Genomic DNA, 15,552 nt, shown 5'->3' on the forward strand with positions numbered 1-15,552 from the left:
GTGTGCGTAGGCGCAGCTTTGCGTGGGGCTCGGGGGCGGGACAATCCTTTGGCGTCTACTTTCAAGAGTAGGCGGGACTAGGCGCGTGGTGGCCGCGCCGGCGCTGTTCGCCGGGTGTGACGTAGTATTCGTGCGCCGCCACCGCCGGTGGGCCTGGGGCTCGCGGGAGGGGAAACAGGGGGAGGAGGGGGAGGTGGTGGAGGTGGAAGCTGAAGCAGAGCAAGAGGCGGCCGCGGCGAGGCGGCTTATCGGCGCGGCCCAGAAGCGTTGGAATTCTGGATTGAGACGGCTACGCGTGAAGACAGCAGGAGTGGCGGGGCCGCCGCCGTCACCGGACAGATGAGCCGGGAAGCCTGAGGCCGGCGACGCCCGCCCTCGGGCCCGTCAGTCCGGCTTCGCCGCTCCCGGTGAGGACTCCCTTTCCCCTCCCCCCCTCCCTCCCGCAGCCCTGCCCGGGCCTCTCCCATTCCTGGACATCATTCCCTCCTAACCCGAGCCCAGGCAGCCCTCGAAGGGGCTGCTTAAGGCCTCGCGCTGCGAGCCGCCCGAGCCTGTAGGACTATACCGGTGCTGGGACGTTTTCTGGTCCCCGGGGACAGAGCGGGAGAGGGGGCTGGGCTAGTTGACTCGGGCGGCTCAGTTCTTCCCAGTACCTTCATCTGGCTGCTTAAGCATCGATTCGGCTCTCCTTCAGTTTATTTTAAAAATTTTCCCGTTTTTTTAGGTTATACTACCTGAATTACAGCTCTGACCTCCCCATTCCCTCTTGAGAAGGTCTGAGCATGCACTTTTTTCCTCAGTTCATTGCAGGGTGGTAGATAACTCTTTTCCTACCGCGGTTTCCCTGTGGAGGTTGTGTTGCCTTCATGTACCTCTGTACTATGTCAGGATTCCTGTGCTGAGCCATATCCCTTATTGGACTCTCAATAAGGACACTCTTGGTGGTATTAAAACGGAGTAGTAGAGACTGAAAATACTGGGTTGACCAGGGGATCTGACAAATAAGATTTTCCAGGCCTGCTGCATAGCCATTGTCCCTTGCCTCTCTACTGAGTAGGGAAGAGACGATGGCAAGATGCTAAAGGTTCCCTTGTGGACCATGTTAATCAGGAAGATCTGTAGTTTTGTTTTGTGTTTTTTCTTTTGTCTTTCTTTTTTGTATCTCTCTGAATTCTAGTATATTTGTATTTGATTCCAGAAGAGGCATACTGAGGAAGAGCGGCAGGATCTGGGGTGCATGATGTTTGGATTCTGATGCTCCTTTATTTTGCAGGCTACTGAAAGATGAAAGAGACTATACAAGGAACCAGGCCTTGGGGGCCTGAGCCTTCAGGACCTGGCATAGCCTCAGCTTACTCAAGCCCTAGGCGGGAACGTCTTCGTTGGCCCCCACCCCCAAAACCCCGACTCAAATCAGGTGGAGGGTTTGGGCCAGATCCTGGGTCAGGGACCACAGTGCCATCCAGACGCCTCCCTGTCCCTCGGCCTTCTTTTGATGCCTCAGCTAGTGAAGAGGAGGAAGAAGAAGAGGAGGATGAAGATGAGGAAGAGGAAGTGGCAGCTTGGAGGCTGCCCCCCAGATGGGGTCAGCTGGGAGCCACCCAGCGGCCTCGCCCTCCCCGCTCTACTCATCGAAAAACCTGCTCACAGCGCCGCCGCAGAGCCATGAGAGCCTTCCGGATGCTGCTCTACTCAAAAAGCACCTCGCTGACATTCCACTGGAAGCTTTGGGGGCGCCACCGGGGCCGGCGGCGGAGCCTTGCGCACCCCAAGAACCATCTTTCACCCCAAGAAGGGGGTGCGACACCACAGGTGCCATCCCCCTGCTGTCGTTTTGACTCCCCCCGGGGGCCACCCCCCCCTCGGCTGGGTCTGCTAGGTGCTCTCATGGCTGAGGATGGGGTGAGAGGGTCTTCACCAGTGCCCTCTGGGCCCCCTATGGAGGAAGATGGATTAAGGTGGACTCCAAAGTCTCCTCTGGACCCTGACTCTGGTAAGGTGGGAATAGGGTAGAGGAAGCAAGGGGAGGGCTAAGATCCTGGAGAACCAGGACCTTCTTGCTATGATGAGAACTGGGCCTACGGAAAATAGAATGGCAGAGTCGTGGAGATGGGGGCGGGAGGGGGGTGGTAGTGTCCAAAATAGTTGTGAAATGTCTTAAACCCCATTTTGAGCAGGAACTAAGTCAGAGGAGGTAGTCAAGGCTGGGGTACAGAATCCTTAAGTAGGTGTTCTGTGCATGGATGAAAAAGGGAGGCATGGTTGAGAAAAGTCAGTCCTGTCTACTTGAAATCCCTCTTTACTCGGCCATTGAGGATAACAGCCCTGTGTGTGCATCTCCTGGGTGTGTCATTCTCAGAGTAGTGGAACGTTCATCACCTGTGTGGTCGTGTGGGGCATTCTCATTCGGAATATTTCCTTTTTGGAGAATCACACTGAACAATTTTAGGCTTTCTTTGCCTTTGTTAATTAATTGTTGAGCCTTTGCTATATGCTAGGTAACGTGTTAGGTGCATCTCTCTGACTCTGTCTTTTCTTGCTTTTTTCTTGTGAGTATAGTTAACACGGGTTTGAACTGTGTGGGTCCACTTATATCTGAGTCAGCCCTCCGTATCTGAGTTTTCTGTCTGTGGATTTAACCAATTCTGAGTCAAAGACTATTTTCAGTCCACAGTTAGGAATCCATGGATGCAGAAGCCTATTCTATGCATTGTTCTCCACCTTTCTGTGTAAGAGATTTGAGCATACGTGGATTTTGGTATCCACCGGGATTCTGAAACCAATCCCCCACGGATACTGAGGCAAAGCTGAATTTTGGGGGGAGTTAAGTTAATGTGTGTGAAGGAGGTGTGCTGTCAGGGTCAACTCTAGTAATTCTTTATCTCTATCCCTTTATTACCTCTTGGACATGTTTACCTCATGTTTTAGGGTCTCCATTCCTTAGAATTTATATTGATCTTCCCTTTGTCCTTTGATCTGAGTCAATTTTTCATCCCCATCTTGTTTCTGTGCCCTACAGGCCTCCTCTCTTGTTCTCTGCCCAATGGCTTTGGGGGACCACCTGGGCCAGACGGGGAGCGAAGTCTGGCACCCCCTGATGCCAGCATCCTCATCAGCAATGTGTGCAGCATCGGGGACCACGTGGCTCAGGAGCTTTTTCAGGGCTCAGATTTGGGCACTACCGAAGAGGCAGAGCGGCCTGGGGAGAAAACTGGCCAGCATAGCCCACTGCGGGAGGAGCATGTGACCTGTGTGCAGAGTAAGGAACCCTAGAGGGCCTAGTCTCTTTCCCTCGGCAGACTCTTAGATCAGAGTCTGGAGGTCTTACCCTATCCCTCTCTCTCTCTCCTCCATTCAGGCATCTTAGATGAATTCCTTCAAACTTACGGCAGCCTCATCCCTCTCAGCGCTGATGAGGTAGTAGAGAAATTGGAGGACATTTTCCAGCAGGAGTTTTCTACGCCTTCCAGGTGAGGCATGAAAGAGATGCCCTTCAGAAGAGAGCTGGGACTTAAAGGATGGCTCCTTTTTCTACCATAGGGACGTACTTGGGGAAAGGAGGAAGCTAGAACTAAAGTGGGGTAATGTGCAGGCCAGGTGCCAAGTCCTGGTAAGCTGACTGGAAAGGTCTTTACCTGGGATCCTGAAATACTGTGTATATCTGAGAATTCATGTGCTTCTTTCTGAGGAGTAGGCCTTTAGCAGGTCTTCAAAAAGACCCATGACCTAAAAAAGGCAGGAGGATTAGTTTAGGCTCTTATCCTAGGCTGTAGAAGGTATTTCTGTGTGCCCTAGTCCCCTTGTCTTTTGTGTGACTCTACCCTTGGCCTACTTAGGAAGGGCCTGGTGCTACAGCTGATCCAGTCATACCAGCGGATGCCAGGCAATGCCATGGTGAGGGGTTTCCGAGTGGCCTATAAGCGGCATGTGCTGACCATGGATGACTTGGGGACCTTGTATGGACAGAACTGGCTCAATGACCAGGTGAGGAGGAGAGAAACAGGCCCAAGAGGGGATTCAGGGAGCAAGGTGTCTGGGGCCCTCTTCATGGGGGATTCCTGTACCCATGTCCACCCTCCATGGCAAGTTGCCTCCCATCTTCTTTCCAGGTGATGAACATGTATGGAGACCTGGTCATGGACACAGTCCCTGAAAAGGTAGGCTTAACCAGGTACTTTAGTCCCCAGGAGAATTTCCACAGTTCTAAGCAGGCTTTTTGTCCCTTTCTTCTCTCCCATTTCTGGGGAGAGGTGGGAGAAAGTGTCATCTGTTAAATTCAAATTTATAATCTTGGTCCTGAACTTAACAATTCTGTTTCTTTTCCCTACTCTTCAGTGTTTTTCCCCTATGGCTAACCCCACAAATTGGAATGGGAAGCTCTAGGATACGGTTAAAAACAAGTGTTGTTTTTTTTTAAATCCTCAATGAATTGGAGTGCAGGTTGTTGAAAGCAGTCCTTAGAGCAATAATGAAGTGGAGCAGACACTTGGAGGGCTTACAATTTTTAATTCCATCCAGCTCCTTTTTTTTTTTTTAATCATTGGTACAGGTGCATTTCTTCAACAGTTTCTTCTATGATAAACTTCGTACCAAGGGTTATGATGGGGTGAAAAGGTGGACCAAAAACGTGAGTTATGAATGCATATCTACTTGTGTTAACACCTTGCTTTAAAGATATAAGAGTTCAATTTTTATGAGCTCTTCCTGCAACCCTGTTAATTCAATCTTTCAAACATTAAGTGTTTTCTGTGTGCTAGGTATCGTTCTAGGCACTAAGGATACAGTGTTAAGTAAGGCAAATTTCTTGCCTTTATTGGGTGAGAATAAATAAGTTGAGTTTCAGCTAGTGATAAGTGCTGTGAACAAATTAAAAGAGTGATGTAGTAGCATGAAAAGTAGGTTCTTTATACTGGGTGATCTGAGAAGGCTTCTCTTAGATGAAACTTGAGTGATGAGCCAGCCATGTGCAAATTTGGGGGAAGAGTGTTCTAGGCAAAGGAAACAGCAAGTATGTAGGACACAAAAGAGAACATTTGAGGAACAATGGGACTGTGTGGTTGGAGCAGAGTGAGCAAAGGGAAAATGACACAAAATTTGGTCAGAGGGTATGTTGTATGAGGCATGAAGGATAGGGTAGACTTTTTTTTTTTTAAGATCTTATGTATCTAATTTTTTAGAGAGAGAAAGAGAGGGAGAGAAACATCAGTGTGTGGTTGCCTCTCTCACACACCCCACTGGGGACCTGGCTTGCAACCCAGGCATGTGCCCTAGACTGGAAATCTAACTGGTGACCCTTTGGTTCTCAGGCCAGTATATAAACACTGAGCCACACCAGCCAGGGCAGGATAGGGTAGATTATATTTGATGCGTACTAGAAGCCACTGAAGAGTTTTAAGCAGGCTGTGTGAAGTGCTTCATGTTTTGAACTCATTTCAATAAGTTGAAAGGGGGACAAGAATGGAAGTAGGCAGACTTAGGAGAGTTGCACAGACATCCAAATGAGAAACTTGGACTAGTGTGGTAAAGACAAATAGAAGTAGTTTTATACAGGACAAGTTTTGCAGGTAGTGACAGATTGGATGTGGGGAATGAAGAAAAGATAGGAATAAAAAGGGTGATGCCTAGGTTTTTGGCCTAAATTACTGGTGAAAATACTTAGGAAAAGGAGGTTTGGTGAGGGGGGAAAAAGCTCTTTTGTCTCCTCCAATTAGTTTCCCTGCCCTCCCATTCAAAGACCAGGAAATTTCTACAGTAATGTAGAACCATTGGTTCTAGCATTTCTTGATTTCTGCTCCTAGGTTCAAGAGCTACACTATCAGGGATCTGGCAGACCTGCTTCTTGCAGTAGAGGTGGAGTGACATACAGTGAAAAGAACTTGGCTTTTTTAATACCTGTATTTGAGTCCCTCCCTCTGCCATTTGTTCTATGATGTTGGGCAAGTTACTTTCCTTTTTTAAGCTCCAGTTATCTCATTGTTAGTTGAACATGGGAACATCCTTGAAGGATTGTTGTGAGTGTTCACTGAACATTTACTAGGTGCCATACATTGTGCTTAGTGTATTATGGATATTAACCAGTTAATCCTTATAACATTGGATGAGATAGGTGCTGTTATTTCTACCCTCTTACACATAAGAGAACTGAGATTAGAGAGTTATTAAGTAGTTTGCCCATGATCATAAGCTAGTAGATGGAGGAGCTGAATTTGAACCCTGGTAGTCTCGCTCCAAATCCTGAGCTTGGGTGCTTAGCTACTAAGCACTTGTGTCTTTAATGTGTGAAAAGTACCTGGCACATTCTGGGCTGTTGAGTGTTTGTTCTGATACCAATTCTTTTCTGTCTTGTCTTCCTCCCTTAAGCCAAGAATCTAGATATCCAGATGTTGAGATTTGCCTCACAATACAGGGGCAGGCTGGGTCTTATGTGTGCCCACTTGGCTTTTTGCCTGCTTCTTCATTCTTTAGAACCTCATGGCAGTAGGTAGGACTCATGCTGTCTTACCTGATCTCTGACACTGCCTCCTCAGGTGGACATCTTCAATAAGGAGCTATTGCTAATCCCCATCCACCTGGAGGTGCATTGGTCCCTTATCTCTGTTGATGTGAGGCGACGCACCATCACTTATTTTGACTCGCAGCGCACTCTAAACCGCCGCTGCCCTAAGGTTTGTGCGGGAAGGGGGAAGATGGGTAGGATGGGGGAGGAGGTCCAGTGGTGAGGCATTCCAGGCACAAGGGTATGTCTGAGGTTTTGAGAAACAACCTGGGCTTGGTGCCTGTGACCTCCACACCATTAATTCACTTTCTCCTTTTCTCCATATGTATAGCATATTGCCAAGTATCTACAGGCAGAGGCAGTGAAAAAAGACCGGCTGGATTTCCACCAAGGTTGGAAAGGTTATTTCAAAATGGTAAGTTTCTGGAGGGAGGGGTATGGGGTTGGTGGTGGGCATAATGGTAGGAGGAAGTTGATGCCACATCCCTAGCAGTCTCCAGGTGAAGGGCCTACCTTTCTCTTCTCTAGAATGTGGCCAGGCAGAATAATGACAGTGATTGTGGCGCCTTTGTGTTGCAGGTAAGCAGATGTCACTTGGGTTAAAGGGTTGGGAGGGAGATGGGAGGCTGTTCTACATCCTTCATTTGGCTCTCAGCCACTTGTGTAGCAGGGAGTAATAGTAATCTTATGTGTTAGAATGTAGAAATCCTGGTTTTATTGGTCTTCTCCTGACTTCCCCATTCCGCACTGGTCTGGTCCTTGGTCTCTGGCTATGGTATACCTGCCTCTGGGCCTCCATTGCAAAGTGTTTTTTCTTTTTCTTAATACTAGGTATTTCATGTACCAAATAAAAATATTGGATTTAGAGCCAAACTTTTTTTGAGCCCCAGGCTATGGGACTGTGGCTCCTTCTATTTGTGAAATGTGCCTGTTCCCTGAAAGACCAAATGAGACATATCTCATAAGAAATGTGTAGCACAGTTCCGGATGTTGGATGCTCAGTAGGTGGTTCTCATGGCCTGCTTTGTTAACACCTAGTACTGCAAGCACCTGGCCCTGTCTCAGCCATTCAGCTTCACCCAGCAGGACATGCCCAAACTTCGTCGGCAGATCTACAAGGAGCTGTGTCACTGCAAACTCACTGTGTGAGCCACGTATCCCAGGCCTCAAGCCCGTTCATTAATGGGCAGGAGACATGGGAGACCCTTCTTTCCAAGAAACTCCAGTTCCTTTCCTTTTGCCTCTCCCTACCCAATTCCCTTTGGTTTTTCATATTTAAATGTTTTCATTGATTTCTGTATTTTTTTCTTTGAGAGAATACTTGTTGATTTCTGATGTTTAGGGGTGGCCGTGGAAAAGCCCTTTTTTCCCTGTCTGCAAGGGGAGTATGGCCTTGCGACCTGCGTGGGGCAGTGATCCCCCTTCCGTATGTGGGTGGTGGCCAGGAAAATCTGTGCCGAGGGTGGTTGGCGGACAATGGGATTACTGCCTGCCAGATCTTCAAACTTTATATATATATATATATATATATATATAAATGCCACGGTCCTGCTCTGGTCAATAAAGGATCCTTTGGAGATACTTAGTGGTGGTCTTCCTTAAGGGGCCTCAAACTTAAGGGATATGCTCTATCTCAGCCTCTCCTCCAGCCAATGCTGTTAGTTACCCTTTTATGGGTCTTGAGACTTAAGCAGCCAGCTTTCCATCCCTGGTTCAGACAATGCCAACACCATGCCTCTGTCATCAAAAGGAACTCTCCACCCAGGAGAGAAAGGGATGTAAGAAGGGAGAGAGAGTAGGTGATCCTCAAAAATAAGGAAGCTTGAGAGGTACTAACTTTGGGGAACAAGAAAGCCAGTAAAGATTCATGACAGCAATCCTAAATGCTTTTAAGCCCAGAAGTCCGTTATTCAATCCCTCCTCCCCTCCAGCCAGGGAATCCCCCTAGTCGCTAGGCTTTGGCTCCTGATCTCATCATCCCTGGAACACAGGGACTACATAGGGGGTAGTCTTTTCTGCCTTTGCTGGAGAAAAAAAAAAAAATGTGGGTCCAGTGAAGACCTGGAGTAGAAGTAAAGGGAAGTGCAAGGCCCGGGAGCCCGGAAGTCCCTGAAGGCTGAAACCTCGCCCCCCTTCCATGATAGGGCCTACTAGGCCACATGACTAAGGCACTATCGCCTCCGCACGTGTAAGGGTGCAGGGTCCCAAGATGGCTGCCAGGCCTCGAGGCTTGACTCCTGTATGTCACTTCCGTACCGGTGAGAAGGGCGGGCCTTGTAGCCAATGAAACTATGGGGCGGGTCTCCAGCTTGATAGGCGTTCAAGTTATCCAGTGGTAACTACGTGCCAGAGCGCCAACGAACTAACGTCACGCCGAGTTGCTGTGCACCGGCAGGCGGGGCCCAGGCGGCCAAGCCAATGCGATGGCTGGGGCGGGGTTGGGCGCTCTATAAGTTGTCGATAGGCGGGCACTCCGCCCTAGTTTCTAAGGATCATGTCTGCGAGTCAGGATTCCCGGTAAGGAGGGCATTCGTAAGAGGTTGGGGCTACTTACCCTGCCGCTCCCTTCCGAGGGCCCCGCGGGGGGCGGGGATCTGAGGCACACCTGGGTTGCGGGGAAACCAAGCTGGGAGGACCGGTCCTGGGGGAGAGACGAGGTAGATTCATAGAAAAAGGCGAAGACAGCTTGGCTTTCGGGGTATAGAATGCGAGGTTCGTTAGAAGGCCTCGACCAGAGACGGTGCGCAAAGCCCCGACGCTGAGTGGCGAAACCAGGTCGCGACCTAGCGTGAGATGGAAAGGTAGAGGCGGCCGCAAAGCCCAGAGCCGGACTGTCCGGTTGCCTCACTGTCGGAGGGAGGTTTTGCGCGCGCTCGAATTCCCGAGGATTCTGGCGCTACCACTTGCCAAGGTGGGGAGGCCTGGGTTCTCAGTCCTAGTTGTTGCGTCGTGTTGAGATAAGGGTCGGGGAAGAAGAAACCGGCCCGTTCAGTGTGCTGGTTTTCTTGACGGCCAGGACTGAGCCTAACCCCGAGGAGCAGCCGCGTGAGGCGCCTGGAGCCCACCCGGCGCCTGGCGGGCGGGTCCATTTTGCCGCACAAGCCGGGAAATTGGCAAACTGCGGATGGGCAGGTCCACTTTCCTTCGGGGGTGAGCGCCCTGAGGTATGGGGAGGGCGACGCCATTTCGCGACGGGGAGGGCGGGGTGTGGATTGTTCCATGGTGGGTGGAGACGCCGCCGGGTGGTCCAGGGAGCTAGCACATGGCGGCCTGATGTCCTCCCCTCCCCCAGTCTGCTTCGCCTTTAAGTGTTGTGCAATCCTCCCATTAGCTAGCTCGGCTGGGGCTCATTGTGCGCGAGGCCGCCACCGCCCGCGGCCTCCCACATCCGGGCACCACTGGAAGGGGGGAGGTGGGCTGACGGAGTGGGGGAGGGCGCGCACGGAATGACGTGGGGGGAGGGGGATGTCTTAACTCCATTCTGGGAGGTGAGGGGCGGGACTTCCGGAGCGCTGGGGCAGCGATAGGAGGTGCACGCGCTAGGCATTGAAGCGGCCAGGCCCCACACACGTGGGCCCCGCGGCAGGCACCACCTATGGGCTTCTTACCGGAGGCATCGTTTCCCCCACTCTCCGGTTCTTTTTTTGGGGGGGGGGTGTTACCCCACTAAATCGAGGTGGCATGACCTGAGCCGCTTCTTGGATGGGGCTAATGCCTTACTCAACCGTAAGGTAACTACTGTGTCTTCTAGGAACTGGTGGGGGTTGGGTCAGGGAGTGAAGACGGCGTCATGCAAGGCGGGTTGCTGGTAGGAAGAGCCAGCAGGCTGTCGGGATTTCTAACATGCTTCAGTCAGCGTACTCATACTTTAAACCAACAGATCCAGAGACAATGGCCCCGATGGAATGGAGCCTGAAGGCGTCATTGAGGTGAGATTGGATTCTTAACCACCATTGTCTTTCCTTTGGTAAGGGTGGTGCAATGAGCAATGTTCCCTGGTTTCTGAATTGTTCAGTACCTTAAGACTAAAACCAGAACCCAGGATTCATCTTTAATACGTAGTCTAATTACCAAGTAGTTAAGCATTCATCACAGGAGTTCTGAATCTGTATAATCATTTGTTTAAAATATTTATATCTCTGAAAGTATGTGAAGTTAAGTCTTGTTCTCATGCAACCTTATGGTTTACAAGTGGACTGGTGCTGTGAGACTTCCCAGGCCATGTAGAGCCAGCTGGCTTCCCTGGAGAGAGGAGAGGTTGTTGCTGCTAAAGCTTTGGTAAAAGCACAAGGTGCTGTTTGCTCCGATGTACAGCCCTACTTCTATTACTGTAATTCCTTCGCATCCCACAGAGTAACTGGAATGAGATTGTTGACAGCTTTGATGACATGAACCTTTCAGAGTCCCTCCTCCGTGGCATCTATGCCTATGGTTTTGAGAAGCCCTCTGCCATCCAGCAGCGAGCCATTCTTCCTTGTATCAAGGGTAAGATCCCTTTGCCCCAAAGCAAGTTCTGGACTGTCCCTGATCTGGGTAGAGTTGCACCTGGCTTGGTGGTGCTTGTCTCGTATCAGCCAGGGACAAAGTAACTCCTTGTTTATCCCAGGTTGGCTTTTGGTCTGTGCCCATGCCTGGTTCATGCCTTGGACACATGGATTATGGATATAGTTTTAATAAGGTAGTATATTAGTCAGTTCATACTTGTTCCTTATAGCTGTATCTTTGATCTTGTTTGTGTAATACTAAATGAGTTAATGAATAGGTCTGTTCCCACTTATGGTATTATGTTGTGGTGGAGTTAAGTCTGTGAGGCACTTTATGATTGGCACATAGGCTCTATTGGGTGTTTATTGATCTCATTTTGCAAGGCCTTGAATGTCCCATGATCCCAAAGTGTTTACCTTCTACCATATCAACCTTTTTTCCTTTTCTGTTTAGGTTATGATGTGATCGCTCAAGCCCAATCTGGGACAGGAAAAACAGCCACTTTTGCCATATCAATTTTGCAACAAATTGAATTGGACCTAAAGGCCACCCAGGCCTTAGTCCTGGCACCCACTAGAGAATTGGCACAGCAGGTGAATGTAACTTGATTAAAAATTAAAAATATGAGTATGCTCCTCAACCACCACCACCACCACCTTGGGAGGACTGAGGTGCCTACCCCCAAACAGTAGACACTATTTCTCCACACATGCCCTGAATCAAATGGGAAACCTGGGTGGAGCCTGGCTGGCTGAACAGGTGTGGTGGCTGTTCTATGGACAAACCCCCTGGCAATGGGCAAGGACACACCTGATCGGTGGTGTTGCTCTTATATCAGTCGGGGGCAAAGAAATTGTTCAGTCCTTAGTTCATCCTAGCTTGTTGCCTGCATTGGTGGCCAGAGCTGGTTCATGCCTGGGGCACATAAAATTATAATTCCTGGGTCTTGAAGGGGGAAAGATCAGAAACACCGGTTTCATGGGTAATATTGTGAACTGAGGCTTTAAGGAATGGAGTTTTAATTTTTTAAATTTTTTTTCCTCTCTAAACTTCATTTTTAGAGAGGGGGAAGGGGGGGCAAAAGAGAGAAACAACATGAGTTACATTGGTCATAACCCCAACTGGGGACCCGCCCTACGACCCAGGTATGTGCCCTGACTGGGAGTTGAACTGGCAATCCTTCAGTTTGCATGCCAGCACTCAATAAAACTCCATTCTAGGCCTCTTGTTTAAAACATGCTTTTTTTAACAGTGAGTAATGTCACCTAATTTTTGTGGTTGTGTAATAGGATATCAGTGTATGCCATTTCATACATAAGGTTGGAAGTTACTAGATAAGTATAGGAGGGTCACAATTGACTTTCAGGAGTTGGTTCTAGTATGGTAAGCAGTCTTAAAATTCAGAGGGTAGTTAGTATGAACATTTTTTCATAAGCCGAAGTGAATTCCAATCTTGAGTCTTAGATGCATTTCACCTGTTTAATCTGGAAAGAGTTTTGGTCATACACATTTGAAAAACCTTACACATGAGAAGCACTTAAAATGGGGTATGGTGCAGTTGTAGCTAATAATAAGAGCACTTATCTTTTTTCTGGGTTTAGATACAGAAGGTAGTCATGGCTTTAGGAGATTATATGGGTGCCTCCTGTCATGCCTGCATTGGGGGTACCAACGTGCGTGCTGAGGTACAGAAGCTGCAGATGGAAGCTCCTCATATCATTGTGGGCACTCCAGGCCGTGTTTTTGATATGCTTAACCGCAGATACCTGTGTGAGTATTAGTGTTTTTATTCTGGGTCACTTCCCTCTTCGTGTTTTCTCAGTCTCTCCACTTGGCCACAATCTTGCCAATAAGGCTTGTTTTCCCCTGAAAGAGTCGCTCTATGATGAACCCCATGCGTGTCATCTGAGCCTGGCTTCCCTTTCTCAGCCCAGGTAGTGTTCTACTTCCCAGGGCTGTTGTCTGGCCTGGTGAGGGGGTACCCGGGCAAGGATCAAAACTGGAATTCTGAGAGCAGACCATCTGTTCTTCCTGGTTCTTTACTGGGAAAAGTTAAGCATATTTCATATTCCCCTGATTATTATTACCCTTACTGGTATTTTTTTTTTTTTTTTTTTCTGTAGCTCCCAAATACATCAAGATGTTTGTACTGGATGAAGCTGATGAAATGTTAAGTCGTGGATTCAAGGACCAGATCTATGACATATTCCAAAAGCTCAATAGCAACACCCAGGTGAGAGAGACTTGCCCCTATACCTGATCCTTTATAGATTGTGATTGGGGTAGTAGAGTAGTATGGGTTGCCAGAAGAACCATGAAGAATTCTAGTCTCTCAAACCTTTTTTATCTATTAGTTTTTGTTTTAGTAGTCTAGGGAAGGTGGCATGGAGAATATCTCCTACCTTGAGGCTGCTCTTTTCCCATTAGGTGGTTTTGCTGTCAGCTACAATGCCTTCTGATGTGCTTGAGGTGACCAAGAAGTTCATGAGGGACCCTATTCGGATTCTTGTCAAGAAGGAAGAGTTGACTCTGGAGGGTATTCGCCAATTCTACATCAATGTGGAACGAGAGGTGGGGCTCAGTGCAGGAGGCGGATCTGGTAGTAAGTCGTTGGGTATAGCCCCTGAATGATTTTTCTCCCCCAACTCACTCCCAGGAGTGGAAGCTGGACACACTGTGTGACTTGTATGAAACCCTCACCATTACCCAGGCAGTCATCTTCATCAACACTCGAAGGAAGGTTGATTGGCTCACTGAGAAGATGCACGCCCGAGACTTCACCGTCTCTGCCATGGTGAATTTTCCCCACCTCTTTTACCATCAGTGCATGTGCAGTAGTAGCCCACTTAGAGCCCAGGTGCTTGTTACACTTTGTGTTTCTGTTCTAGCATGGAGATATGGACCAAAAGGAACGAGATGTAATCATGAGGGAGTTCCGCTCTGGCTCTAGCAGAGTATTGATTACCACTGACTTGCTGGTGAGTAGAAAGGAATTTAGAGAAAGCTGGGAGGGAAGAAGGGAAAACCAAGGTGATTCCCTCTCCAGGGGGCCTAATAGTGCCCCTCTTTAGGAAAGTAGCAACTTGGAATAAAGTCTGGCATGCCTCAGCTTTCCAGGGCAGGAGGTCATGTGCAATTTCCTTTGCCTGCGTTTGGCTGCCTACATGTACACTCAAGTCCCAGGTTTTGTCTGGATAAATTGTGCCCTCTTGTCACTCACTGATGCTGAAGTCGTCCTCTTTTGTTGCCACAGGCCAGAGGCATTGATGTGCAGCAGGTTTCTTTAGTCATCAACTATGACCTTCCTACCAACAGGGAAAACTATATCCACAGGTGAGTGTATTCTGCCCAGCCTCCCCCCTCACACCCAACCCTCCCTGGTCTGAAGCTTCTAGTTTTCTAAGTTTACCATACCCCTACGTATCCTAAGGTGTCCTTGTTTTCCAGAATCGGTCGGGGTGGACGTTTTGGCCGTAAGGGTGTGGCTATTAACATGGTGACAGAAGAAGACAAGAGGACTCTGCGAGACATCGAAACTTTCTACAACACCTCCATTGAGGAGATGCCCCTCAATGTTGCTGACCTCATCTGAGAGGGGCTGGCCCGCCACCTCACCCCAGCCAGGGTTCAGCCCTTGTGGGGCTGAGGAGGAGCCGAGGGGGGCGGGAAGGGAGCCAAGGGATGGACATCTTGTCATTTTTTTTCTTTTTTTCCTTTGAATAAATGTCACTTTTTGAGGCAAAGAAGGAACCGTGAACATTTTAGATACCCTTTTCTTTGGGGTAGGCTCTTGCCCCAGGCGCCGTCTCTTCTCCCAAAAACACTAATCCACTTCCCTAACCTAGTCAACCTCCAAACCCGAGGCTCTACCCATTCCAGCCAAATTTCTCTGAGAATGATTCCCGGAGGCTGTGATGTCATTCAACCTCATTTACTGGACCAAATCTGGAGGGAGAACCCAAGTTAGGTGGCCCAGGGGTTTGTCCCCAAGTGGGGGGGGACCAGGGGAGAAAAATAGTAGCCATTTTTACATTGTTTTGTATAGTATTTATTGATTCAGGAAACAAACACAAAATTCTGAATAAAATTACTTGGAAACTGCCTGTTTGGGCTTCTCATTTCTTCCCCTTCCCACCTGCTCTGGGGTACATATTCTCCCTCCACCAGCTAACATTTATTTACCCTTTTGTGTGTTGTTACAAGTCGTTAGCTGAAGTATGACCCTTCTGTGAGGGGTTGGGCAATCACCATCACAAGTGCCTCATGTGTCTCAGTCAAGAGGAAGTGATGCGGGGGGGAAATGGGAGTATAACTTGGTTTAACATCCTGTTCAACGTTTTCTGGAAAGCATTTTCTCTGCAGACCAGGGGCTGTTTTCAACTGGTTGTGTAGTCATTTACCATAGCTCTTCGGGCTTGCTGAGGTACATGGGTTCCCAAACATCAATTCTGAAAGCCCCCAAGCATTCTAGCTTGGATCCTGACAATTCCCACTTGAAGCCAAAGCCAATCATGTGACAAAGAATTTCATGACTAAGGGGTTAGTGGCTGGGGCTGAGGTGCCTGAGTCAA

General features: G+C 48.9%; 2 protein-coding genes, 3 non-coding genes and 1 pseudogene across 5 annotated transcripts; all 6 read left to right on the top strand.

Moving 5' to 3' along the window:
* Positions 1-153: 153 nt before the first annotated feature.
* On the top strand, positions 154-8,077 carry SENP3 (SUMO specific peptidase 3). Its single transcript, XM_045824611.1, has 11 exons — positions 154-407; positions 1,274-1,993; positions 3,020-3,259; positions 3,359-3,470; positions 3,837-3,984; positions 4,110-4,157; positions 4,550-4,627; positions 6,528-6,665; positions 6,828-6,911; positions 7,025-7,075; positions 7,535-8,077. The coding sequence occupies exons 2-11, from the start codon at positions 1,285-1,287 to the stop codon at positions 7,643-7,645; spliced, it is 1,719 nt and encodes a 572-aa protein (XP_045680567.1). The 5' UTR covers positions 154-407; positions 1,274-1,284; the 3' UTR covers positions 7,646-8,077.
* An 829-nt stretch (positions 8,078-8,906) lies between these two features.
* Positions 8,907-15,084, top strand: EIF4A1 (eukaryotic translation initiation factor 4A1). Its single transcript, XM_045824035.1, has 11 exons — positions 8,907-9,013; positions 10,377-10,425; positions 10,849-10,981; positions 11,435-11,574; positions 12,583-12,751; positions 13,105-13,214; positions 13,409-13,552; positions 13,638-13,775; positions 13,870-13,959; positions 14,235-14,314; positions 14,429-15,084. Exons 1-11 carry the CDS (start codon positions 8,991-8,993, stop codon positions 14,571-14,573), a joined length of 1,221 nt encoding a protein of 406 aa, XP_045679991.1. The 5' UTR covers positions 8,907-8,990; the 3' UTR covers positions 14,574-15,084.
* LOC123809538 lies at positions 11,016-11,151 on the top strand. Its single transcript, XR_006784017.1, has one exon. It is a non-coding gene; the product is annotated as a small nucleolar RNA SNORA48 (small nucleolar RNA).
* LOC123809539 lies at positions 11,765-11,909 on the top strand (annotated as a pseudogene).
* On the top strand, positions 12,859-12,996 carry LOC123809544. The gene has a single exon (XR_006784021.1). It is a non-coding gene; the product is annotated as a small nucleolar RNA SNORD10 (small nucleolar RNA).
* Positions 14,005-14,149, top strand: LOC123809530. Its single transcript, XR_006784009.1, has one exon. It is a non-coding gene; the product is annotated as a small nucleolar RNA SNORA67 (small nucleolar RNA).
* Positions 15,085-15,552: the final 468 nt, after the last annotated feature.

The sequence above is a fragment of the Phyllostomus hastatus genome, unplaced genomic scaffold (genome assembly GCF_019186645.2).
Source record: "Phyllostomus hastatus isolate PE091 unplaced genomic scaffold, TTU_PhHast_1.1 phas_scaffold_55, whole genome shotgun sequence".
NCBI classification, from domain to species: domain Eukaryota; kingdom Metazoa; phylum Chordata; class Mammalia; order Chiroptera; family Phyllostomidae; genus Phyllostomus; species Phyllostomus hastatus.